The 26,456-nt window shown below is 43.3% G+C and overlaps 3 protein-coding genes; 2 read left to right on the forward strand and 1 right to left on the reverse strand.

Moving 5' to 3' along the window:
• Positions 1-11,040: 11,040 nt before the first annotated feature.
• On the reverse strand, positions 11,041-15,349 carry GSTUM_00004439001 (uncharacterized protein). XM_002835877.2 has 9 exons: positions 14,398-15,349; positions 14,127-14,341; positions 13,878-14,071; positions 13,656-13,815; positions 13,332-13,591; positions 13,144-13,263; positions 12,739-13,097; positions 12,228-12,683; positions 11,041-12,110 (listed from the first exon to the last, which is right to left on the reverse strand). The coding sequence occupies exons 1-9, from the start codon at positions 15,047-15,049 to the stop codon at positions 11,818-11,820; spliced, it is 2,709 nt and encodes a 902-aa protein (XP_002835923.1). The 5' UTR covers positions 15,050-15,349; the 3' UTR covers positions 11,041-11,817.
• A 3,160-nt stretch (positions 15,350-18,509) lies between these two features.
• Positions 18,510-20,649, forward strand: GSTUM_00004440001 (uncharacterized protein; the record flags this gene model as incomplete). XM_002835878.2 has 5 exons in its annotated part: positions 18,510-18,874; positions 18,943-19,208; positions 19,275-19,692; positions 19,747-19,877; positions 19,937-20,649. The coding sequence occupies 5 exons, from the start codon at positions 18,510-18,512 to the stop codon at positions 20,062-20,064; spliced, it is 1,308 nt and encodes a 435-aa protein (XP_002835924.1). The 3' UTR covers positions 20,065-20,649.
• Positions 20,650-21,201: 552 nt separating this feature from the next.
• On the forward strand, positions 21,202-26,269 carry GSTUM_00004441001 (uncharacterized protein; the record flags this gene model as incomplete). The annotated part of the gene is made up of 13 exons (XM_002835879.1): positions 21,202-21,618; positions 21,686-22,475; positions 22,528-22,710; positions 22,763-22,914; positions 22,971-23,555; positions 23,615-24,172; positions 24,271-24,411; positions 24,464-24,856; positions 24,896-24,915; positions 24,972-25,104; positions 25,159-25,381; positions 25,432-26,055; positions 26,133-26,269. 13 exons carry the CDS (start codon positions 21,202-21,204, stop codon positions 26,267-26,269), a joined length of 4,356 nt encoding a protein of 1,451 aa, XP_002835925.1.
• Between the last annotated feature and the right edge of the window lie 187 nt (positions 26,270-26,456).

Below are 26,456 nucleotides of genomic sequence, written 5' to 3' on the forward strand. Positions count from 1 at the left end.
CAAAACCTATGACCTTATAACAAGGTCATGTGCAAAACTCATAAACCAATCATAACGCAATAAACAAAGTCATATGACTCGACTGAGTCATATGCACGAAACCCATGACATCATAATGAGGTCATGTGCGAAACATAAATCATATGCGCAAGGCTTGCCCGTAAGGCATACTCGTAAGGCATACTCGTCAGGCGCATGTCCTATGACTCATACTTGAGCCATGTGCGAAAGCATCACAAATCCCACACATAACTAATCATACAACCCGAATAGGTTATATGTGCGAAACAATAACATACCTGTAACTCATAACTATGTGTCACGTGAAAACCCTTTCCTTGTTAAGTCACGTTCGTGACAGACTGCCTCTTGATTTGCAGGAAGCTATTCTATATCAGATTGGCAGATAATCTCTTGGTTGGTAATTCCTAATCGTTCTAGGTAGCAGGACTTTAATTATGATATGGTATTGGTAATGATTTCTGCAATTACAACACATTCCTTAACCTAGTTGTAATATTCTGCAAAGTCCATTGACTTTTTCAGTAGTGTTTTCTCAGAGTTCCAAACACTTCCAAATATTATAAGGTTGATGTAAATGTGTTAGTTCTTTGTAGAGATACTCTAACATTCTATATCATCTCTTGATACAAAAAGGTCTAATTACATACCACCCATATCAAAGATGTTCTCTCTTTGAAGCCTAGTCACTTTCTGAGTAGTGGACACATTCTACTTTGCAGACTTTGCCAAAGGCTCTCTCTTCTATAGTGTAACATGTTCACAAGGTATTAATTATACTTTATGATAAGATATGATAGTTGCCAGGTAGGCTGCTGTACCAGAGAAAGCAAGAGCTGCAAACTAAAGGAGGCTTCAAAGGTGTTCTGGGAATGCTAAAGAGTGACTATTCAATCAAGGATATTGAAATACTGTCTGTCAAAGTCTGCCTTTTCTATTGTGGAATTAGGTAGTCTTAAATACACAAATTTGTTCATGTCTAGCATGAATAAAACTAATCAAAGGTATCAAGCGATACACTTTAGTAAAGCAACTTAAGTATTAAAACGATACTTAAAACAAAACATAATATAAAACCAAGTATCAAACAATACTTAAAACAAACTAAGTATTAAAACGATACTTAAAACAAAAAACAAAATTGTTAACTAAATACCAATACCAGATACACATAGCCTGTTAACAGGATCTAGTCAGATGGACGGTGGTGACATATATGGTGTTATTCTGACACCTTCAATTGTCTAGCATTATAGTTACAGGATATAACTGAGATTAATATGTGTGATGATGTGTAGGCCCCATAAGAGTACTAGAGGGGGGTGTTGGAGACCAGAGATTCTAATTCTGAGTAGAGTTACCCTACTCAGTATACTTTCTAAGTATCAAATCCTGGTATTCCTAACAATTATATTTAGAATATAAACAAGTCTATTAACTACAATTACCCATCAGTTCTTATACTATTAAAGCTAATAATAATTTTGAATAATATTTTAGCCACTTTTAGCTTTCTATTATACTAAAGAATATTTGTCTGATGTGACTTTTCATGGGGTTATGGTATCTTTTGTATCCTGGCATAGTGCTGATTTTAGTATCAGGTTCCTCAGACATTCATTGGGCAAGGCATCTTGTGCTTTGCAGTAATAATCTACTTAACCCCAGCTTTCCAACAGTGTAATAAAAATCTACTCAGCATCAATATTGGCAGAAATATTGCCTATTATAATTACTAGACTCTGTATTACTCCTGTATCCTCACTTAATTTTTGTAACCTAGTATCTATAAAGATAAATCTGAGTACAAAATTAACGCTTATTTTGCAGTATCTTAAGCATAGATTATACTTTGTATTGACTGTATCCAGTGAATTCTGTATTTAAAAGCTAGTATTCTGGTATCAATTACTATATTCAGTAGTATTCTGTTGTACTCTGTTGTATCCTATTATATCCTGATATTAGTTGCTATGTCCACTTACATCCTGACATTAGTAGTTATGTCTACCTGTACCCTGAATTCCAGTTAGTTTTCTAGTATGCTGTATATCAGATGTATAGGATATATAGAACACAGTTGTTTATTTTTACTAATAATCATTACAGAAATAATCATACTACTAGACAAGAGTCTACTAAACAGAGGTACTATTGGTCTAGTACCTTAATCAGATATGTCGCACACAAACAGAAAGTACATAAATACTAGTAAGGATAGACAGTTACCTTACTGGATAAGGTAATCTAAGGAGTTGATTTAGGAGTTACTCTGAATTATTCAGTAGTGCATTGTAGAAGTATTACACTACTCTGTAGGATAACTCAGCCTGTGAGTACTATTATCCTATCATTGGATTAGAGGTAACCTGCCTTAAACTATGCATTACTCTGCTATGAAGATAAGGAACCCTATCTTGGATGTAACTTATTACAAAAGACTTTAGAAAAAGTAATAATACTAGATTGTTTATCACCCAAAACTATGTAGGTGTTAGGCAGAGACAACCTGATAAACTTCAGAGTTATTTGGGCCAATCAAAATTCGTTTCTGTAGACGGATAATGTCTAGGAAGGTTGAAATTTACTTGTTTCGTTTATAACTACTAAAGGTAAAGTAAAGTAGATAATGTAGAATTGAATCGTAAAGATAATATTATATTGTTAAGGTCTCTTCTCCATTGCTTAATGATGTCTAAAGCTTGAGAGATACTTCAATATTTATATTCCGCATCTGAGTGTTTGCTGACTACATCTATTTATTATACAACTATATACCTCTCTGATTATAACTTGCAACATCCAGTATTCTTAAATGGTATGAACACCTGAAGACCCTGAAAATCACCATAACCTCTTCAGCAATTACAACATAACTAACTAGCAATCATGATGTTCCCAATAGTCATTATCCAATTATTAGAGTCTTTAGACTTATAGCCTAGTTCTCAAGTTAAACTGTGGTAGCCCCAATTGTCTCTGTCATTGATGAAATGATCAGTTTCATCTGTGAGTTGCATCTGCGAAGGTAGTGATAATCACAACCTTTCTAGCTCGCCTGACTTCAAACCTTTATAACTTCTTACCCAACTGATAGAAATCTTCTGAAGGACTTCCTATTAATTCACAGAAGGCTATTCTACCGGATTGACCAATATTAACTCTGTCAGCAATCCTGGGCTGCCCTGAGTAACAGGATTTCAATCGCTGTTATGGTATTAGGAGTTATCCCGGCAATTACAACGTGTTCTTAAACCAAGTTGTAATATTCCGTGAAGTTCATTGGCTTCTAGGATAGTGTTCCTCAGAGTTCTAGACACTTCTGGTTATTGTAGGGTGGATGTGAATATATGGGTCTCTCATTGAGATCCTTTACCATTCAATACCGTCTCTTTATACGAAAAAGTCCTGTTACATATGGCTCATGCCAAAGATGTTACATCTTTGAAGACTAGTAGCTCTCTGAGTAGTTGACGGATTTACTCCATTCTACTTCTCAGACCTAGCTGAAGGTCTCTCCTCATATATCCTACGAACAGGATCTGGTCGGACAGACAGCGGCGACATATCAGGTGTTATTCTAACACCTTCAAATCTGTAGTATTATAGTCACAGTATACACCTGAAATTGATATGTATGACGACATGCAAGTCTGGTAAGGTGGCCGGAGGTGGGTGTTAGAGACCAGGGATTCCAATCCTGGGTCAGATTACCCAACTTAGAGTAATTCCTAGGTATCGGATCCTGGTATTCCTAATATTTAGCTACCAGAATCTCAAGTTGTATGAATCATTCTCGCAGAAACAGTTAACCTTCAAATAAGCTAAAGCATAGAGATATGATAGCTAACAACTCCCTTCAAGCCCTATTATAATTTCCTAGCACTATGGGCTGCAGTCTAAATAGTTGTTACAAATCTACTAAAAGTCTACAAATAGAAATGCTACTATAATACTACATATACTTATAGCATCCAGTTAACTAGAAGCTGTTGTAATACTCCTAAGTCCATATTAGTATGTAGCGACAGTTAATGATACTTCTCTTATATCTATCTTCTTATGATAGTGCTTAGGCCCCTTGGCCTACATTACTAATACTCAATTAGATAATGCCTATCGTCATAGACGTATAAGATATCGCCACTAGGTTCATGAGAAATGTAAAGAATAAAGAGTGTGAATATATTTTATTCATATAAAGTAGTAAGTAAGGAAATTAATTAGAATTCAATCTAATTTTATTTAAACTCGTACCGCCAATACAGGCATATGACAAGCCCCAGGGCCAAGCCTCCAGGTTGCCACAACCCGAATACCACTAACTATAAACTAACTACATCTCTAATCCCATACCTCAAAAACACTAAATACAAAAACATTAACAGTAAAGAAGATCCTCCTCAGTACAGCCTACCCGCCAGCCAAGTAATTCATTCAGAAATCAAAAATCCACCACTGCCACCTGAATGTAACCCAGTAATAACATCTTCCACTGTAGAAACTCACATGAGTATTCCCACTCAATGATCTCGGGACACTCCACTAACCGCCTTGACAACCCACCCCTAAATGCCAAAACAAAAAAACACCCAAACTCCAAGTATATAGACCTAAAGGAAAGCTGACTTACAGGTCAAGTGCACTCTAGCTAAGGGGGTATGAATTATTGTAGACTATACAGGGAGTATCGCAGTAGCAACACAGCCTAAACACCTCGATGTAAGATGCCAGGAAGATTGTATCCCTAAGTCGTCAATACCTGGTCAAACATACGCAGACATTATTCTCCACAATCTCCACAAATCTCTCTACCAACAGCCGACTCCATGTGAACTCTGTAGTAGCCAATTAGCAAAAGTGAATGAGCAAAGGAAATAACTACTCAGAGTCAGGAATAAGTGGCATGGGTGAGGATTGATCGTGTTTGACCCAGCACTTCTTGCTCTTCTTCCTCTTCCCACCCCTAAGTACAGGTCCGGAAACAGGAGTGGACAGGCTACTCCTATTACGACCTACTACCACAGAGGAGACACCAATAGAAGCATTACCCTGACTAGCTACAGGCTCAGCTACAATGGACTCAGGTACCTACTCCCCTAAAGGGTGTGATATCACTGCAACAGGCACCACTACTAGGTAATCCACTCATCCATACTAAGGGCAAGTACCTCTTCCAGCCTAAGGAAATCAGGAACCGGACTACCCATACTACTACCCACAACCACAGTGGCAGACAAGGGTGCGATAATAGCTGATACAACATTCCCATGAGGGAACTTCTCCACTGGTTCCTTAGAACTCTCAGGGTCAAGCCCACCTCCCACATTGAGATTACCGTACTTTCAGAAGCAACACAAGAGACTGGTGAAGAGGTGATAACCATAGAAGAGTTAGCTACTAGCATCATAATGAAACTGCAAACCATATTACATTCAGAAACCAGGACAGCTGACAAGGTAGATATTTCCTTCTCAGCGTGATGAAAGTACCAAGAAAGGACAGAGACATAGTACTGAAGGTGAGATGCTTTAGTATCCAGGGTGAAGTTCTTCTCGACAGTACAAGGCAAGACTACCAACAAACATTGAGTAGGCATAGCAGAGGGGGTGGAGCCTTACTTAGCCATTGCAACTATGAGGAGGAGACTGAAGTAAACAACAATAGAGATAAGTAAAAGAAAACTAAGTGTTCTAGCAAATGGAAAGGGAGGAATAACAATGAGGCACAAGAAAGGTCCTTGAGGTTAAAGACTTAAAGCCTACAGTAAGATAGAAATCAAGAGCTCTGATTTGTCATGAGTGAACCTTTACGTTCTGAGGCAGAGCAAAAGTAAGTAGGAGGAAATTACTAAGAACAAAGTATAAAGAGCCAATCCTCCTTGGTTGTACCAGCCTCCTTATATAGTGCTCTCCTTGCAAACCCTAACCCTGATAACTCATAACTATAAGTCATGTGAAATCCTCGTAACAAGTCATATGACTCGAATGAGTCACATGTGCAAAACCCATAACTCATAATCAAGTCATGTACAAAATATAACAAATCATAACATAAATAAGTCATATGACTCGAGTGTGTCATATGTGTGAGACCTATAACTCATAATCAAGGTATGTATGAAACATAACAAATCATGATATAAACAAGTCATATGACTCTAGTAAGTTATATGTATAAGGCCCATGACTCATAATCGAGTCAAGTGTAAAATCCTGTCACATCTACTACAGCTGTCCACATAATATATGAGGAGGAATAAGAGAACCTGGAGAATGGTGATCAGATAGCTTTTGTATAAAATAGACCCAAACTAATAGAGTAATACTACTTCGAAGTTGGAAGTAGTATATAAGGTTACCAGAAGCCTACAAGTACTATAGCTAAAGTCTGTTGTCCTAAATCTGTAAACTTACGAGAGAATTATTAAGGACTTTAATACACTAGTCAAGGTTACAATAAGACCTACCTAGGAGAGTTGACTGTAGGCAGTACCTATTGGTAGTCAACCTCCTAAAAGATCTATTGAGAAAACTATATAGCCATTATTATAAAATAAAATAGAAAAAAGCAAAACTAGATAGATGTTTAGAGACTGTAAAAGCTTGTAGAAGAACTCAGTATATATGGATAGAGTTTCATCGTTGGAGGGAGGGATTCATTTGGTATATTGTACTGATATGTCAATTTTATAAAGTGTTTTTACTCCTGCAATTGGATTAAAGATACGGTGACTAAAATACTTCAATTTCTGTAGATGTCTGAATACTGTGGAGTAGTCTAGTTTACTATAGAAGATCTTTGTCTGACCTGTAAAGGAAGGCTAGACAGCCCATGGAAGTTATATGCTTATATAGTTAAAATAGTGACAAAGAGTACTAGCTAATGATATATGACTACTACTTTAGTATATATGAGCTCTCTTCTATTCTGATAATCAACTACCTCTCAAGATTAGGACTTAATTGAGGCTTAACAATATTAAGCTTTACTATTTTATTTTTTCAACTCTGCTCTTGATTTATCCTTAAGAAAAATTTCTTTAATGTAGTTATAACCTTGGAATTTATCTTCCAACAGGAACCTCCTGTTACAGCAAGTTGTAGGAAAAAATGATGTCTATTCTAAACAGATGGGCATATAAAGTTAGTAATTACTTTTACTTGTACTGGGCTGAGAACTGGAGGATGGCCTGATTACTTGATTAACATTACTAGTAATATGTATATATACTGAATCTAGTATTGGAAAATTTTTATTTTTTCATAAATTTGCTTATACTTCTAACCTATTGAGTGTAGTACTGGTAGTCACATCTTTAATCTCTGGTTAAGTACTTTTGTGGCATATTTGTTAATAATTGAAGTATAATAATACTAAAAAAAAAAAAACATTTATCACCTTCAATCCGTCCATAGTACTACTGGTGTACTATTATAGTTCCTGCTATCATAGTTAAATACTCCATGCTAGCAGAATATTCAAAACTTAGGTACCATATCTTCATACTTCTCCCTAATATCTAACTCCTACGTACTGCTCTGCACTATAATTTATGGTCTACACTTGTTCCAGACTACAGGGCTAGAGAAAAAAATATACTATTATCAGGTCATAAAAAAAATCTCCAAAAGTAGATATAATACCTGATTTCCTTTTTAATTATTTCCAAGAGAAACTTAATACTCACAATAATGTATATATACTAGTAGAAGAGCAATATCACATCTTTTTACATCCTTGCAAATGACCTATGAAGCACTCAGGTTGGTGAAAGTATTGGCTGGTCTCAACTGTTTTTTCTTTTTTCTAATATTGCTTTATATGAAGCCCCCATCCCATACACAATTACCAGTAATAATATTATAGTACATCTTATCCAGGCAGCTTAGTACATGGTCTGGTTTTTTACGGTACCGTATGATATCTTATCAAACTGGCAAAAGACCGGCATTGCGCTTCAACTCCTCACGGAGCCTCATCCTTCCATACCCGCCGGGATTGGCCACAGCCAGTAAGGAGGATAACAGCTCCACCTGTATCATATCACACAAAAAACTACATTATCATGATAATACAAGACACAGCCATTGAAGGAGCAGCTTCAGACCGTTCTATTCTTTTATATATAGGACGGCACTTGACAGTGCGTTGTGCCCCATGTACTGTACTGTAGATTGAAGTCCCGATTGTTTTTGTTTTTGTTTTTTTTTGTCAGTAGCTCACCGGATGAGGAAAGGCGTCAGCCCGAAAACATGGAGTACTGTACCATCCGGAAACAGGTTCAGTAGTCAGGATATTACCATTGCCGCTGCAATCAAACGCATATGAAGGTACAGCGCCTAAGTTTTGGATATTTTGCTAGCAGGGGGTATCCCACTAGCAGGGGTCAGGGTAATAAATTGGGAAAGGTTGCTTAGGGCTGGTGTTCAGTGCAGCAGGATTTTCAGTTCTGTTTTTACACCCTCACTCCTGGACAAATACTCGCTCACACTTACACCTTTACTACAAATAATAAACAACAAATCAAGTATTTATATCCTTCTGTGGGCTACTATACATGTACATGCTTTTGTATCTCCAATTCTGATTGCTTTGACTCTCATGCTAATAAAGGAAAGGACAAACATCACATCTTCACTCCAGGTCTTTTGGCAATTCCTGAGGTCTTTCTGCTTTGTTCCTAGTATACTGCCCTTTGCCAAAGCCCACCGAGGACCCCTGAAATAGGAACTCCCATACAGTTTGGTGAACGAGGTATATTTTCAAATCAAGGACCCATATAAAAAGTCCGCACAAGTTTTTCACCACCTTTTTGAATCCAGCTAGATCCCCAATGTTCTTGCTTTCTTTATACTCCCATCTGATTCAGAACTCGATATTCATTTCTCGCAGTGTAAGAGGCCTCACTGCCACTACCACTACAGTCTTCATGGGAGGCCTCTTTGGAGAGTCTTTGACAGAGTCTTTTAGGGGCTCTGTGGGGTTTTCTAAAAGGTCCTCAGCGGTCTGCAGGGATGGTCTTCATGGGCTCAGCGGGAGTCTTTGGGGAGGCCTTTGGCGGAAGTCTTTGGAGGCTTTTTGGGGAGGTCTTTGGGGGGTCTCTGTGGAGGTACTCAGAGGGTCTTCAGAGGGTCTTCAAGGGCGTCTTCAGCGGGAGTCTTTGGGGAGTCTTGGAGGGGTCTTTGGCAGGGGCTTTGGCGGGAGTCTTCAGGGAGTCTTCAGCTGGGTCTTTAGTGGATGTCTTTAGGATGTCTTCAGCTGGGTCTTTTGTAGGAGTCTTTGAGGGGTCTTTAGAGGAGTCTTTGGCGGGAGTCTTGATAGAGTCTTTGGGGAGGTCTTTGACAGGAGTCTTTAGGGAGGCCCTGTGAGGGTCTTTGAGGAAGCCTTTGGAGGGGTCTTTGGGGAGTCTCTGTGGAGGCATTCAGAGGGTTTCTAGGAGGTCTTTAAAAGGGCCTTCAGCGGGAGTCTTTGGGGGCCCTCTAGGGGTCTTCGGGGGGGCGCCTTTGGGGTCTACAGTGAGAGTCTTCAGGGAGTCTTAGGGAGGTCTTCGGGGATCTCCAAGGGTCTGCTGTATCTAATACTTTGTGAATAGGCCATTTATATCGATCACAGCCTGACACCTCCTCACACCTTGCTTGCATGCTCGCAATAAGCTCCTCAAAATCATGCTCTCCTACATTTTCCCATGCTGCCTTTACTGCAGCTCTCAATTGATCATATGTCATGTTCTTGGAATAGTTATCCTGAAGATAATTCTTCATGATATACCATACCTTTTCAATTGGATTTAAGTCTAGTGAAAAGGCAGGCCAACGAATAACCTCCACTCCTGTTTCCCTTAATTCAGTTATGGTATCACCTGCTACATGTACAGGTGTGCCATCCTGTATTAGCATCAAAAGGATTCCATTTCGGCAATGCAATTTAAGATATCTATGAATAATTGGTACTATATATGCACAGTAGCTTTACGAATTGATTGGCCCCCAGTCCTTTTCCCAGAATATACCTGGACCCTGTATATTACTGTGAAAACACACCCAGAATATCCATCCCTTCTTTCTCTGATGTCTTTCCACTAGGCAAGTAGGATCCCACTCTTCTCCAGTCCTCCATGTCACTCATGTCCTTGTATGCCTTCCACTAGTTATCCAGGTTTTGTTTATCCAGATTTTGTTCATCTACAGTATCAAACCCCATTGTTGCCATGTCTAGTTAATATGCTCCTGTGCCCATTGAAGTCTAATTACTTAATTTTGTTCTGAGATTGGTGGTTTTCTCATGGCCAAACATTGCTGAAATTGTTTCTTAACTAGAGCAGCTCTCATTGCTTTCCTTCCTAATCCGAAATCTAACTCCTCTGTGAGCTATTGAAACAAAAGTCGTCTATTCCTTGCTGACATACATACATATTCAATGAGCTCTTCGATTTGTACTTGGGTAAGGGTAGGAGGACAACTGGATTGCTTGGTTGGTGTGGGTGGTGATGTACATGCATACTGAATTTGGTGTTAAGAGAATCCAGGTTTTTCTTTTATTTATTTATATTTCCATCTGATAGAATGCAGGAGTTAGCAGACATGTCTTTGATCTCGAATTAAGTGTGGCATTTTCATAAAATTGTTGAGACAGGAAAAAAAGGATAATAGCAACTGGATAAAAAGGCTCTGGATTTAGGTCAAATGAGATTCTGATACAATGAAATCACTAGAAATACCAAATCGCAAAGTTACTATAATACATTCTGCTGTGAAAACTTTTTCACTTAGCCTTCCTAACCTCTAACCAACCATGACACTAGTGCTTACTTTACTGCCAGGACCCCTGCTAGTGGAGCACCCCCTACTAGTGGAATATTCAAAACTTAGGTGCTGTACCTTCGTAAAATCAAGGGATAACAGGGTACCGGTACGAGTACAGTACATCGACCAACAGGGTTGAGAAAATACATCTTCGCTCTCCTAACTCAAATATTTCTCTTTTATGACACTATTGCTCAACCACCAAGCCAGTCGGCCAATTTAATCCACAAGGGCTCATTGATGTATTTCATACATATATTTGCATGCATATGTGCTTTAACGCATTCATATCCCTTAAAGACCGATAGGGGAAGAAGAAAAAAGAAAAGAGAGAAAGAAAAAGTAAAAGCTGGAAACCGCTTATCGTACAACGCCTTCGTAACAACCGTGGACAGCACTGCGGTCATTGCACAACATCACTATCTCAACTCACAAATAATCACTCGCAACAACTCAAGCACCTCGGCCACAAGCCACCCACTCAATCCAAAACAATCCGTTTTCAGCAGCTAGAAAGGAAGGGGAAGAAGGGAAGGGAAAGGGGGAAGAAGGGAAAGGCCTCCTCAAATTCGTTAAAACTGGAAAACAAAAAAAAACATGAAACAATGCAACGAGAAACTAGTTAGTCGTGAGCATAGGATAATCGTAAATATAAAAGGAAAAAACTAGCTTTTGAGGGAACCAATGAGGCCCCTTTTACAAATGATGTTTCCACACTCTCTCCCCCGATTCACTTTCACCTCCATTAATCCCCATCCATTCGGATACGTGTGGTTGCCCCATTCCTGTTTTTTCCAATATGGGGGCACTTTTTTAATGTGAATCCAGAGCGTTCTCTTGTTGTGAACTCGCCATCCATACGCCCACGGCTAGGCGGAGAAAAAGCCGGACGCTTACGCATGCAAAACAAATTCACAAACCACCCACAAGACAACCAACAGAGCCGATAGTAACAAATGAAACCAGGAGAGGCGCTACCGAGCCGATCGAATTACCCCCAATGCTGTTGACTGAGAAGCCCATCCTCCAAGTTACCTTCCAAAGTCCTTATCACATTGCGGTTCCTATACTGTCCTCCACGGGCCTGTTGCCGTCCCCTCCCATTACCAGGTTCGTCTGGAATGCCTCCGGGCGGAGGCGGGAAATATGCTGGGCTGGGTTGCAGACGGATAGGTTGTGTAGGATCCATCATTGAGGCAGCTCTTTGGATTTGGGGAGGGACTCCATCCACCATCGTGGCTGAGCGCTGGCGAGCCGCCCGATTGGGGTTCTGGGAATAGAGTGCTTGATGGGAAGCCTGACCATAGCCTGAAGAGACTTGCCCTCCTTGATGCTGGTGTTGGTGCTGCTGCTGCTGTTGCTGCTGTTGCATGATACCAAGTTGACTCCCATATTGGGTACTGCTCGTTGTATAAGCTGGTGGGGCTTGCTGCTGGGGCTGGTTGGGCTGCTGTGTCGAGCTGTAAGCATTATTGTAGACCGTGGGAGGTTGTGGATGTCCTGAGGAGGCTGGGAAATTGCCAAGAGAGACAGCAGAATAATTGGGTTGTGACTGAGCCACATGGGCAGCTTGCTGAGCCTGTTGAGCGCGCTGCTGGGCTTGAATCTGGGCCTGTGCCTGCATCGCTGCTTGTTGCTTTTGCATCATTGCTTGCTCTGCTCTCTGCTGTTCAGCGCCAGACATTGGGGACTTCGGTGGTGGTGATTTAAGATTCATAGGAGGTACGAAAGGTCCCGTGTACTTCTGTTGGGTAATGAAGGGGTGTAGCTTTGCTTGTTGTGGGGACCATCGTTCTACAGGATTGATATTTAGTAAACCCCGAACGAAGTCAATAAAGGCGATTCGATTGTTCATTTCTATATCAACCCATGTTAGAGCGTCCATACCACGGAAGCACTGGACGAAACACACCTCTCTCGATCTCAATTGGTTTCATATTTTTTCGAGGCATCGCATACTGGCGGATTATCTCAGGCAATGTGGTTGCCTGGAAGTATTTCTTGCTAGGTTGCTCCTTCGTCCCGTGTTCTCGGGAGTATTTCTCCATGCTCTTGAGCTGGTAAATCTTCCTCCCAAACTCATCATGTACCTTCTCAAAGAATTCGCCGGCTTGTTTTCCCATCTCGAGCATCCAGACAGGGGGCATTCCAAGCATTTCATTGATTCTCGCTACCTGATTGTACTCAGAGCTACCCGGGAAGAGTGGGAGACCCAAGAATAACTCTACGACAATACACCCAAGCGACCACATATCAATTGACGAGGAGTACCTGCATAGCGTTAACCCACATACTTCAAGGTAAAGAATTCACTTACGGTAATCCTAACAAAACTTCGGGTGATCGATAGAAACGGGATTGGATATAGGTATAAACTGTCTGTCTCTCATCACATGCGGAGCCAAAATCTATGACCTTTATGATCGGACTCTCCAGGCTAGTGCATGACACTAAGGATCAGACCCCACTTCCCAAAATAACGGCAGATAATGATGGGAGACCTACTTTTTCAACAATATATTCTCCGGTTTGAGGTCGCAATGGATGAGCCTCGCTTTATTAAGGAGACATAAAGCGTTCAACAGCTGCTGAGCGAAAACCCGAACAAGGGTTGTGCTCAAGCCTCTAAACTGGTTCTGTTTGATTAGCTCGTATAAGTTGACACTGAGCAGCTCGAAAACAAGGCAAAGATGCTGGCGGTGGATGAAGGTATCCTTTAGGCGGAGGATATGATGGTCGTCATTTTTGTCCAATTTGCTATTGAGCTAGTGTTGCCGTCCAGTCAGTATAGCGGCCTAAAGAGAAGAACTTGTTTAATTTTTCCCTTACCAAATCAAGAACAGAGACTTCCATCATACTCTGGTTAAAGTACGCGGTCCGGTTCTTCACAACTTTTACTGCGACAACCTCCTGTGTTTTAAGGTTCTGACACTTCACAACTTGACCGAACGTTCCTTGTCCAAGGACGTCCAGAATAAGATAACGATTCCTATAACAAAGGTATTAGCCCATCCTCCAGACCCATTGGAAACGGGCATCAGTTTGGCGTACTTTGTTTCTTCTGATCCAAGAATGTCGTTTACATATAATATGTAATCGCTGTCTTCATTATCGTATCCATCATTTTTCACACCCTTGCTTGGCTTGGTTAGGACTCGGCGAGGATTCCTGGAGGATTCGTATTTGAAAGTAGGATTGCATATACGGTACGTAGAAGGGAGATGGGTTGTCAGCGCTTGCAATGGCTGCATCTCGACGTTAGTCGAATTATCAAGGGCGCTGCAATACAAGTCCACATACGCTAATAAATCCACCCTCGGGGTGAGCTCTTCTGAAAGCGGGTTGGGAATTTGTCTGCGGTTTCAAGTCACTCAGTGCAGCGACCCTGGAAAATCTCGGTGGATGTTCCCGGGGAGCGGATTGGTGATGCCCAATGTGCATTTGATCGTACATAGATCCTTGCGGCATCGAAGAACCAGATGAAGAAAAATAACGCCCATTATTGGGATCAGAACCTAGCAGCAGAGGTTTAGTGAAATGGGAACAAAGCTTGGGAGATTACTGCGCAAACCTGAGGAGCCCGAGCCCGACTGTTGCAAATGATGTTGATATGACTGCATGCTCGGGGGTGCACTTGTACGGGGGGAAGCAGCAGGAGGCTGCTGTTGTTGGGCGTAGTAAGACTGAGAACTGCTAGTATAATTCAATCGTGAGGGAGATTGTCGTTGCTGATACGATGAGGAAGACGTAGACGTAGCCATTTGAGGTGGGTAGTTGACCTGAGGTAATGAATGGGTCGATGCAGAAGAACCGTAACCAGCTTGAGGATTAGAGTTTGACCCAATCCCAGTATACCTTTGAGATGCGGGTTCCTCGGGAGACACATAGGGTTGCCGAGAACTTTGAGGCTGTTGGTATTTAGCCCGACCATAGGAATCGGCGTCAGGCATCTGCACATCCATATAATCTGAGGCACTATCTAAGCGTGTAGTAGGGGCCGGCTGCGCAGGTGGAGGTCCCGCTCCCGTGCCATGATAAGCCTGGTAGGGTTGCTGCGTTGTGCCCGGCCCGGATGCTGCAGCCATGCTCGACGGAGGAGGTTGTTGAGGGGGGTTGTGATCTCGGAGGTGCTGCGGGGAAGGATTTTGCTGGAGCACGTTGTTCGCGTATCGTGGCTGTCGGTTCGCCGTAGAATCGGTCGAGTAGGAGGGCCAGGGGTCCATTGCTATCGTATTGGCAAGACCTCACAAGAAACCAAGTATGGAACTTGAGTTGAACGACTACTTACCCAATACTGTTGCGTGGAGCACGAAAACGTTGAAAGACGTTACTGAAACCAGCGACACACCGGACCTCGTCAGCAGCCACCGCAAAGATCGCACCCGGCCAAGCTGCGAGAAAATCGAGAAAATGTTCAAGCCTCCAGATTGCCCGGATATAAAGGTGAGAAAAGGCACACAGAGAGATGACAGAAGAGTGGGGAAACCCTTTTTTCTCCTCTGGCTGCAGAGTGACTCTGAGGATGGGGGGGGGGCTTTCCTGCAGCTAAGTGTGCGGTCGCCGTTGTCGTTGTCAGCAGCGGGGGAGGGAGAGTCCCTGTGTCGCAAGGTGTGGCGGTCGCAACCGCTACTTCCAGAACTGGAGGAAAGAGTGGAGTGCCGGTATCGTAATTCCCCAGCCAGAAGTAGAATAAGGGAGACGGCTCAGAAACCTTACCAAAATAAAACAAGAAGGGGGAAAAAATAAAGGTGTGGACAAACCTTGAAGGAAAAAGAAAGGCGAGCACAAGCAAATCAGAGATCTGGGTTAGGTCTCAACACCTTGCCTGCCATGCCATGTTAAGCTCAATAAAAATTCTATTCACCCAATCAAACAGAACCTTTGATATGGGAGCCGAATTGTGGGCCGGTGAATTGTCTAAGATAACTATACACTACTCGAGTATTTGAGAGAGTAAGATAGTGCCCGTCATGCCGTAGAATCGGGGAAAGGATACAGTAAACTAACTCACCCGCAATCCCTAGATTGGAGACTGACCACTGGAAGTTGCTTTCGATCAAGATATCGGTATTGCTCTGCTGGCTTTTACACCTAAAGCAAGGCACTGAGCGGTGTGTAAGCGCAGTAGGGATACTCTATAAGCGTTACCCGTCGTGCACTACAAACCGCCGGCTCGAAAGCGTCCTGAATATCAGGAAATTGGGTTCCTTGGAATAATCTAAAGGTGCAATTGAAACCCCACTTCTAACTTAAAACATCTCACTACCCGAAATAGCCATTGCACAGGGGGTGGGGGGACTGAGGATACGGCGAGTTTCTACCAAAGTTATCATCTGTCCCCTAGCTGTAGGGTGGCCGAAAGCCTTGCCTATATGCTCGTAACAACGCTTTCATAGAATTAGAGACTTTGTGCTTCAGTAGTACCAGTATCATACCCGAATTATTATGATTGGTAAGCCCCCAATATCAAGGCACAGCACGGATAGGTTAATTTACAAAACAGACATTTTATGAGTCCTAGTGCCATATCCCCAAACTATGGCAGGCTGAAACCATGTAAACCGGCGAGAGCACAGTGCTTGTACACTCGAATCATGGGATGGTTCAGAAAGGGTTTATTACTGTATGCGACACCAATATATACATTAGTTCTCATAGTGATCCACACTACCGTAAGATATTATATATCCCAATCACATATATTGAAATAGGATCTCAACTTGTGTGGGACATGAAGTGCAGCTGGTGTGGAAAATCAAACATCTATCACTATTGCATATGATACCAGTGCATCAAAAAGACAGCTTACTGCACTTATTCAGCGCAAACAATAAAAAAAATATAGGATACAATACATACTCGAGCACATGACCACTTGGGCCCATGTTTTCCAACCTCTTTGAGGATTCCCCGATGCCGAAAGTCTCCCACCAGGCCGATTGGAACAACTCGCTACAGCAAACTAGAAGGGCAGCATAAGCACCATGGGTGTCTCCTCGCTTTTAGGCTGTGCATTTCAATGCTTGCACCTGGAAAAGCACTTGATCAGGTATTATTCGATCCGGGTTATTCCGCCGAGAGTTACAATAGATACCATAGCGGCGCACCGGTGCTCATTCTAACGCTTTGCTATGAATTTGAGCTAATACTACTGCTGGTGGTATCATACTATGCATACATGCAGTTGGACACAAGTACGTGACCGACAAATACTCTCATGTACAGTATGATACAGTACCGGCAATTCTTCAACCGACCGTAATTCCGCTCATAGAGCCACAATTACAAGTACCGGTATCATACTCCCACCTCCCATTCAAAAAATATGTCTCCAACCCCCGTACTGGTACAAGTATGCCTGGATAGGGCTTAGTAGACTTAAGTACAGAAACTATAAGTGCACAGTTATCATATCTAAGCACTCGGAATAGGGTAATAAAGGCTTATTTCTATCCGTAAACCGATATGGAAAGTCTGATGTACGGTACAGTGCGATAGTTGCGGGGGGCGATACATTGATGGGGAATTCTGAAGACCAGTAGTGATTCGTAGGTTTTTCTGGCATAATCAGTACCGGTATGGTACTTGTACCGTGCTCTCGCCTTTCACTCTTGCTATTGGAGCTGCCTGTATGAGTCAACTATTACGGTACTCGAGTATAATAATAGATTATGGCGAAAGCTCTAGAAATCCACCTTCTCCATCAGCCCCGTGATATCCGGATTCAAAGGGAAAGCTCCAGGCCAGGGCCACTGGATGTGTCGAATCTTGTTAACTCAACATCGTAATTCTGGTTAGTTAGTACCGAACATATTATATTAATGTTAACCTGTCAGACCAAACCTATCCTGGGCCGACACACTGGTTCCCGTTATGATCCGATTGGGGCATTTCAAGAGTTTTTACTGTATTGGGAGGGAAGCACGTATCAACAGTAGGTCAACAATGATCAATAACCTCCGTTGCCTGTGCAAAACAACCCATTTTACCAATTTGGGGCTGACCCATGCAAGGGCGCAGGCAGGCCATCCATAAAAAGCACGGTATGGACCAACAAACCGTAAGCTCATCCAGTCCAGTGCGAGCACGAGTACTGTACTCGGGTACCGGTATGATACTCGTACTATGGTAGCCCGGCGCTCAGGCGGAGCACCCCGCCGGTTGAAGGGATCTCTTTACTCCAAGTCTGTCCAAGTTTTTCTCTCACTCAACTTCCGGTTCTGGAAAAGTTGTTAGGTGACTAATTATTGGGTTCGACATTGGATCAAGCACTCGAGTACAGTACAGCCTGTAAATTAGCCGCACCATAAAGTTCTCATACCTCAAGAACTACCGTATACCTATTAATGAGAGGATAGGAAGAGCCTTTTAGGTAACTGCTTTCAGATATGCCTCTGGGGATATTGTAGACTTTTATCGCAATTTGCTTGGCTGAATAGAGGGTTAGCCAAAGCGTTTCCAAGGGTTCGGGGTTCTTTGGAATGGTACGGTACCGGTACGATACGATATGAGAGCTCTACGGATCCGGCTGTGGACGGCAAGCAAAAAAAGGGGGGGGAACTCAGGGAAATCGATTTAATAACACTTGTACCGTAAAAGTACCGTAGTAGATGGTCGCTTGCTCGAGTATACTTGGAAATATTCCCCAAGATCCACAGATGTAGGAGATCCCATAGTGAAGAAATGCGGTGTCCGCTCAGAAAATCTGAGTCGAGTATTGTCAGCTGGGGTCGGGTGGGGGAATTGATTGAGGGGTTGCGTTCACAATACTCCAAATTTAGAAATAGTATCCAGACATCAGCCAACCCCTGGCAGAAAAATTGGCTCAAGCGGATTTCCCTTTCCCACCTCGCCAGCTCCGTTGCTCCCGCAATAGTTCAAAACAACAACCATCAAACGCTCTTCCCATTCGTCTATCGCCCATTTTCTTTTCTTCAGCCAGGCGACCTTTGTGTTTTCCAGCCCTTCGTTCTCAACCCTCGTTTATTTATTTTCCGCTCGTTTACATTAGATTTTGAAGGCATTCTGTTGTTCTTCATTCACCTACCGTTTGTCATCTTCACCGCTCCCCCAATTTTCGAAACGCAGGGGGTAAGTTGATAACTGTTCATTCAAGCCCACCTACCTCCCTTGCCACACCACCCTCGTCGCTTGCCACTCGGAATTTCTTACCACAGCCCACTCTGAATTTCTTACCACTCTCCCTCCACCCAGGCACGACAAACAAACAACCAAGACCCAAAACCCACTGCGAGAACATCTTTGATATGAGGAAAGTACACCTTTTATTCTCCCTTATTCTGTCGGTTGCTGCTTTCTCAGCAAGTGCCAATCCGACAGCAGCCGGTGCGCAGGCGGGTGCCGTTGTACGTCGGGCGGATGGTTGGTATCCTTCATCGTGAATATTTTTGCCCACATCAACAGATGTTGACCTTCTGTCTTCAATAGACCCAACCAAAACTACCAGTGGATCAAATGGTGCGCCAACTTCTGGCGAGGGCGACGCAATAGAAGGTGATGCAACACCAACAGATGAACCAAAGGATCAAAAGACCGGAGAGAGTGGGAGCGCAAAGGCATCTTCGACGAAAAGCAAGAAGATAGCATCTGATGCTCAACCTGGTGGAGTCGTAATGCAGACTCCGGCATTGACCGATGGTTATCAAATCTATAAAATTGGCCAGCCCGTTACATTCAAGTGGAACTACACCAGTATCCAGGCTTCGCCTACTGCCATCAATGTTGAAGCATATTGCACCGACGGTGCTACCTATTTCACTATTGCCGGAAATGTTTCTGCAGATACTACTGAGGTCGTTTGGGATACTGGGGATTACCAGCAAACTGCTACTGCCAAGTTGCCAGGGTCAGTGGTTTGCACTCGATTTGTGCCCGGGGAATTACTGACATGAAATGACAGTGCCACCTACACGCTCTGGATCTATGATGCTTCAAAGGATAGGACAGCAGTTCCATCGCCGGGTTACCTTTATGGCTATAGTTTACTCCAATTTGGGATGTACTCGCCTAGGGCTCCTACTCCTCTCAGCGGTAACACTCTCATTATATTTTAGTATTCTTTAGGGCGAGACTAATATGGGGTCGCGTAGAGTTCAAATGCGCCTCTTGCGATTTTAATAGTGCTGGGCTTAATGACCCCCGTACTGTTCGTGCATTACTTGGTATGGGTTTGGTGACCGCTTTGACATTTGTGTGGTTCATTGCGGGCGTGCTATAGTTATTGCAGGTTGCTCGATTTTCTCTAGCGAGTTTATGAGCCATGATTTCGGCCAATCCAAACGTTGTTTTCACTAGTACAATTCTGTTCATCGTTGTGCCGAGCGATACCAATGGGTTTGTTATCTGTTTTTTCCTTTTGGGTCTTTTTTTTTTTTTTGCATTGCATGGGCATTGGGTACCAATGAACTTCCGTCCTTTCCCGTCCACAAGTGTTACTATTCCTAATTTTTTTAGTAAATTTGTTTCTAGCGGCCCGGCGGGGGGGGTCTTGGAAAATGAAGAAGGGGGAATGTTGTCGAGAACGAGGCGTCTTTATAAACTATACTATCTCTATAATGCTTGTTTGGACGATGGAAATTTTTTGTTTCTCTGTTTACTTTTTCCTGGTGCTCTGTTCAGACCAAGGAGCGTTTAGGTGTCTTTTCTTCTTTCTTTTCTTTTTCCTTTCCTTATTGCTGCCATTTCTATTTCCCTTTTTCATACTTATCTTTTGTTAAATATATTATTGACTTGTTGGGTTTGTTTGTTTTTCTTGGTGGAATGAAATGATCATGGCATTTGCAGCCGCCCCTTTGAACCAACAGTCGGCACTGGGCAGACGATAGCCTGCTAGGCAGATGAGCGATTGAACTCGTTTGGCGGAGACAGAAACTCTGGCGTAGCCTGTGGCCGTCGCTGTACTGCGTACGGTATGATACAGTAGTATGATATGGGTTCTGCGGTGTCATATCATACCGGTATGATATCATAATAGTCTACGGTAAATTTACTGTCAGTGAGCAAACAAACCGTAACATACTGTAATCTTATCGGACAGGTTTTTTTTGAAAATCTTATCAATCTTGGACCCCGATGGATCTAATCTAAACCGGGTGTGAAAGTTCCAAGTCTTGGCAATATTTGGGGAGTCGTGTTTTCGAGCCCCTGAACGCGTCAAAGTGGTCTGAATTCGACGCGAAGTTCGAGGTGTTTCGGCTGATTATCCCCACCCACCACCTCGTCAGAGATTCATACACTTATACGATTTTGGGGAATTGTCATATCGACCACTAATTGCCAAGTGACATACATACAATACCCCAGTACCCATCGAAAATTCCAAAGAATCCTCCCGTAACATTCCTTCACCACAATTATGGAAAGATCACGTCGGGCTGGTGCAAAGAAAACCCCTCACGAGGGATTCAAAGAGCTTCGTGAGCTTAAAGCTTCCGGGAAGACGCGTTTGTCTGGGTACAAGGTCGAGGAAGAGGAGGACTTTTATGATCTAGTGGACGAGGAGGAATACAAGAAGGTTGTGCGTCAGCGTCTTGACCAAGATGATTTTGTGGTAGATGACCAGGGGGAAGGCTACGCAGACAATGGGATGGATGACTGGGATGACGATCATCGCCGGGAGGGAAGTTGGGAGGAGAGTGAAGATGAGAGGTCAAAGAAGGGGGGAAGGTCGGCGAAAGCCAGAAAGGCGGAGGAGCAGAAACGGAAGGGAGAGCAAGAGGGGAATATCCGAAAATTCTTCAATTCGAATACCGCACCCACCGCCAAACCGAAGGTTTGTTGGTTCACTCCATATCCCCCATGGTTGCGCCCCGAATTGATACTAATGCGCCGAAAAATAGCCCAAGGTGAAAGAAGAAAATCTCAACTTTTTGAACGACCTTCTAGGGGAATTCGATAACGACTCTCCGGCGGAGCCGATATCGTTGATGAGTAAAAGGCCTAGAGGCGACCCTGTGGCAAAAGTACGCCGGCTTTCACCTCCCCTGAAGGACTCAAAACCCACCAGGATGGACCAAATTAGTCAAGCCGGAGGGGAGGGCGAGAAACCGAGTTTTGCAGGCTCTTCACTTTCCAATGCCGGAAATGCTGATAATGATGACCAAGACTATGGTTCTTTTGATGAAGATGTAGATATGGGCGACGCCCCGGTAGTACCATCTTCTCCAATCGCGGATGCCGTCAAGAGGAAGCGCTCGAAAGATGAGGACGAAGATGATGAAGATCTTTCTGTTGCGCGGATTCAAGGTAGCAAATCTATCAAGGTGGAAGCTGTCAACATCATTGCTTCGAGGCCGGCACTCAAGAGTCAAACTGTGAAACAAGAGGCAGTTGTACCCAACAAACCAGTCGCAGCGATTGATCCTACAACCTGGGCATCGTTTGCCGGAGGGGACAATGTCACGAGCTCTCCTGCTTTAGATGGTTCTGACCTTGAAAAGCTGGGGCCCGAGGACGTTGAGGAAGATGGGTTCATTAAAATGTTCTGGTTAGACTATACTGAGGTTCATGGGAGCCTTTGTCTTTTTGGGAAAGTTCAAGACAAAAAGTCGGGGAAGTATGTCAGTGCATTCCTAAAAATTGATGGAATACTCAGAAATCTATACTTTTTGCCAAGGGAAACAAGATACAGTGAGTGACCTGTGTGGTTTGGTTGACTGGATGGGAACTGACAGCGCCCTAGAGAATAAATTGGACACTGGTGAGATCGTAGCAATGCAAGATGTCCATGATGAGATCGCAGAAATCATGGAACACCATGGAATCAATTTTTTTAAGGCTAAGCCATCATGGAGAAGGTATGCGTTTGAACTTCCCGGTATTCCTAAAGGAAGCGATTACTTGAAGGTTCTATATCCATATACCAGTATGTATCACCTGCCATAAAATCTAAGAACAGTATCTAATGGTGGGTACAGAGCCACCCTTTTCCCATGAGCTTACAGGGCAGACATTCTCTTGCGTTTTTGGAACAAGCACAGCTCTCTTCGAGCAATTCGTGTTATGTAGAAACATTATGGGCCCTTGTTGGTTGAAAATCGAGGGGGCCAATTTCACTGCAGTGGAGAATGTAGGGCTTCTCCCCTCGCCACTCGGGATTCAATAACTTATGCAAGCATATCACAGTCATCGTGGTGTAAATTAGAGATCCAAGTCGCCGAACCGCAACAGGTTACTACTATCGGTGATGCGGATTCATTGGAACCTCCTCCTTTGACATTGATGAGTATTGCATTACGCACACACATGAATGTCAAGGATAACAAGCAAGAAATTCTTGCTGTGAGTTGCAGGATATACGAGAATATCTCACTAAATGATGCAAATGCGCCGGAGAAGCTCTCATGTCAAATGTTTTCCGTGGTTAGACCGATTGATCCAGTGTACCCAGCTGACTTTGAAAAGCTTGTTCAAAATCACAAAGGCACTATCAGCCCCCAGAGAACTGAGAGCATGCTTTTGACCACATTCCTCTCCAAGCTTCACCAAATAGATCCCGATGTTCTGATCGGACATCAGTTAGAGGGTGTTGACTATGGGATCTTGCTGCATAGAATGAAAGAACGCATGACTACTAATTGGCACCGACTCGGACGGATGAAGCGAAGTGCATGGCCCCAGTACGGCGGCCGAATGGCAGGAAGCTTCTTTGCTGAGAGACACCTTGTCTCTGGCAGACTTATTTGTGATCTTGCCAACGATCTTGGAAAGGTCTATACCCTTTACATATAGCTTAGCTCACGACTGATTTTGCTGACCGTAATATATAGTCCCTTACGACGCAATGCCAATCCTGGAGTCTCACGGAAATGTGTGACTTGATATTGGGGGATAAACGGCAGGACCTCGATAATGCTGAAGCTTTGAGGACGTGGGCAACCACTGGTAGAGGTTTGCTCGATTACGTAAAGCATTGCGAGGCCGATACATATTTCATCGCGGCCATTGCACTCAAGATCCAGATAGTACCTCTTGCCAAACAGCTCACCAATCTTGCTGGTAATTCATGGGCCAGAACTATGAGCGGTACGAGAGCTGAACGCAATGAGTACATTTTGCTTCATGAATTTTACCGCAATAAGTATATTTGTCCTGACAAGGTGTACGGCAAGGGTAATACCACTCAGAAAGCGGACGGAGCTGGGAATGAGGGGGAAAATGAAGGTGGCGGGGTCAAGAAGAAAGAGAAGTATAAGGGTGGCTTAGTCTTTGAACCGGAGAAAGGCCTCTACGACAAATTCATTCTTGTCATGGACTTCAACTCCCTATACCCCAGTATCATCCAGGAGTTTAACATCTGTTTTACGACAGTCAAGCGGGATGATTCGGTAAGCCACCTCGGGGCGTTTTCAGGCCCGAGCCTCTAGTGGCGTCTATCCTAATATTTGGCGTAGTGTACTTCTTACTGACTTAAACCATTCTGAAGGGTGAAGAGAAAGTCCCTGATGTGCCTGAAACACAGGTGTTAGGGATATTGCCTAGACTTATCTCAACACTTGTCCAACGTAGAAGGATCGTCAAGAATCTCATGAAAGACAAGACAGCCACCGATGTTCAAAAATCACAGGTAACCTTTTATTCGAGCCTTCAGAGAAAAGTTGGGCTAACCGTTTCTGAAGTGGGACATCAAACAACAAGCTCTGAAGCTTACAGCGAACTCTATGTACGGATGTCTTGGATACCCCCGTTCCAGGTTCTACGCTCGTCCCCTAGCAATGCTTACAACCCATAAAGGACGTGAGATCTTGAGGAGCACTAAAGAACTTGCGGAGGCTATCGATCTGCAGGTCATATATGGTGACACCGACTCGGTCATGATTAATACTGGCGTGGACAACTATGCCGACGCAATCAAAATTGGGACTGATTTCAAGAGAAAAGTTAATGAGCAATACAAACTCCTTGAGATTGACATCGACAATGTGTTCCAGCGGCTACTGTTGCATGCAAAGAAGAAATACGCGGCAATAAATTATGTCGAGATTAACGGAAAATTAGCTACGAAGTTGGAGGTGAAAGGTTTGGATATGAAACGAAGGGAATATTGTCAGCTATCGAAAGACGCCTCGTCGTAAGTTGGCTCATCGTTGAGAGTATCGTCGTTCTTGGTACTGATTATTTTGCCAGGCACATATTGGCCGAAATTTTCTCGGGGGATGACACCGAGGTTGTTGTAGAGAGGATCCATGAATACCTCCGTGGCCTAGCTGAGAAGGTTCGAGAGAATGCGTTTCCCTTGATGAAATATATTATATATACCGTAAGTCTTTGCTCCTTCCCGGGGTCTCGAAAGACTGAATTAACGACCACTTAGAAACTCGGAAAAAGCCTCGACGAGTATGGTACTAGCTTGCAAACTATGCCCCAGGTCCAAGTGGCTTTGCGGAAGAATGCCCGCGGGGAGCCCGTAAAAAGTGGCGACGTTGTTTCATATGTCATTACGGGTGGTGAAGGGAGTGAAGCACCAGACAAGAATGTTTCCGACCGAGCTTACGCACCCCAAGACATCATGAAGACTGATTCCGGCTTGAAGCCTGGTTTGTTTCAACCCTTGAAAGAAACATCTTGTACATCAATTAACCTTTAGTAGATGCGGAATGGTATCTTATCAAACAGATATTTCCACCTATTGAACGTCTTTGTGGGCCCATCGAAGGAACGGATGCCATGAGGCTGGCAGAGTGCCTTGGGCTTGATACACGCAAATACCAGATTACCAATGCCCCGGATCAAGAAGACCGCACCATACATCCCTTGGAATCCACCCTTCCGGATGAGGAGAGGTTCAAGGATGCTGTTAGACTCCAACTTCAATGCCGGGCTTGTGGAGAATCATTCCAATTTGAAGGACTAATTTTGTCCTATGAGTGCTGCTCTCATGAAGGAATCGTTTGCAGAAACGCGTCTTGCAATAAAGTATTAAGCGTCCCGTCGATTGTGGCACAGGTTGAGTGCCAAATTCGCCAACTGACATCAAAATATTATGAAGCCTGGCTGGTTTGCGATGATGCCGCCTGTGGAAACAGAACACGGCAAATGAACGTCTATGGGAAACGTTGTCTTGGGCCAAACAGACTTGCAGATGAGTGTAGGGGTGTCATGGGATATGAGTACACAGATAAAATGTTGTACACCCAACTCTTATATTTCTCCAGCCTTTTCAACGTTGGGAAGGCAACAGCAAAACCGAAAGATGGTTCAGAGAAGCAAGGTTAGTTTACTCCCCTCTCTCCGTTTCACCTGCATTATGGTATGCGGTTACTGACACATTCCTATGGAGGTTTACAGAGACCATCACGGCATTAGCTCGAACGAACCAACCGAGGTTTGAAGTGATCTCGAATGTCGTCCAGAAATACCTTGATAAGTGCGGGAGACAATGGGTTTCAATGGATAGTATATTCGCTTTCAGTGTTGGGGTCTAGATTCTAGTCACCATCCACTGCCTTCTGGGATTTCCAGAGATCTACTTGCATAATACGATAGACTACTTTGACTAGCCATTTTCACCACAGATAACGACCTGGTTTGGCCTAACCTGTGTGTCCTTGATCTTATGACGGAAGGTGTGCCCGAAACATACCCCATGTATGTTAAACTTTAGTTAGATAT

Source organism: Tuber melanosporum (genome assembly GCF_000151645.1).
Source record: "Tuber melanosporum whole genome shotgun sequence assembly, scaffold_12, strain Mel28".
NCBI lineage: Eukaryota > Fungi > Ascomycota > Pezizomycetes > Pezizales > Tuberaceae > Tuber > Tuber melanosporum.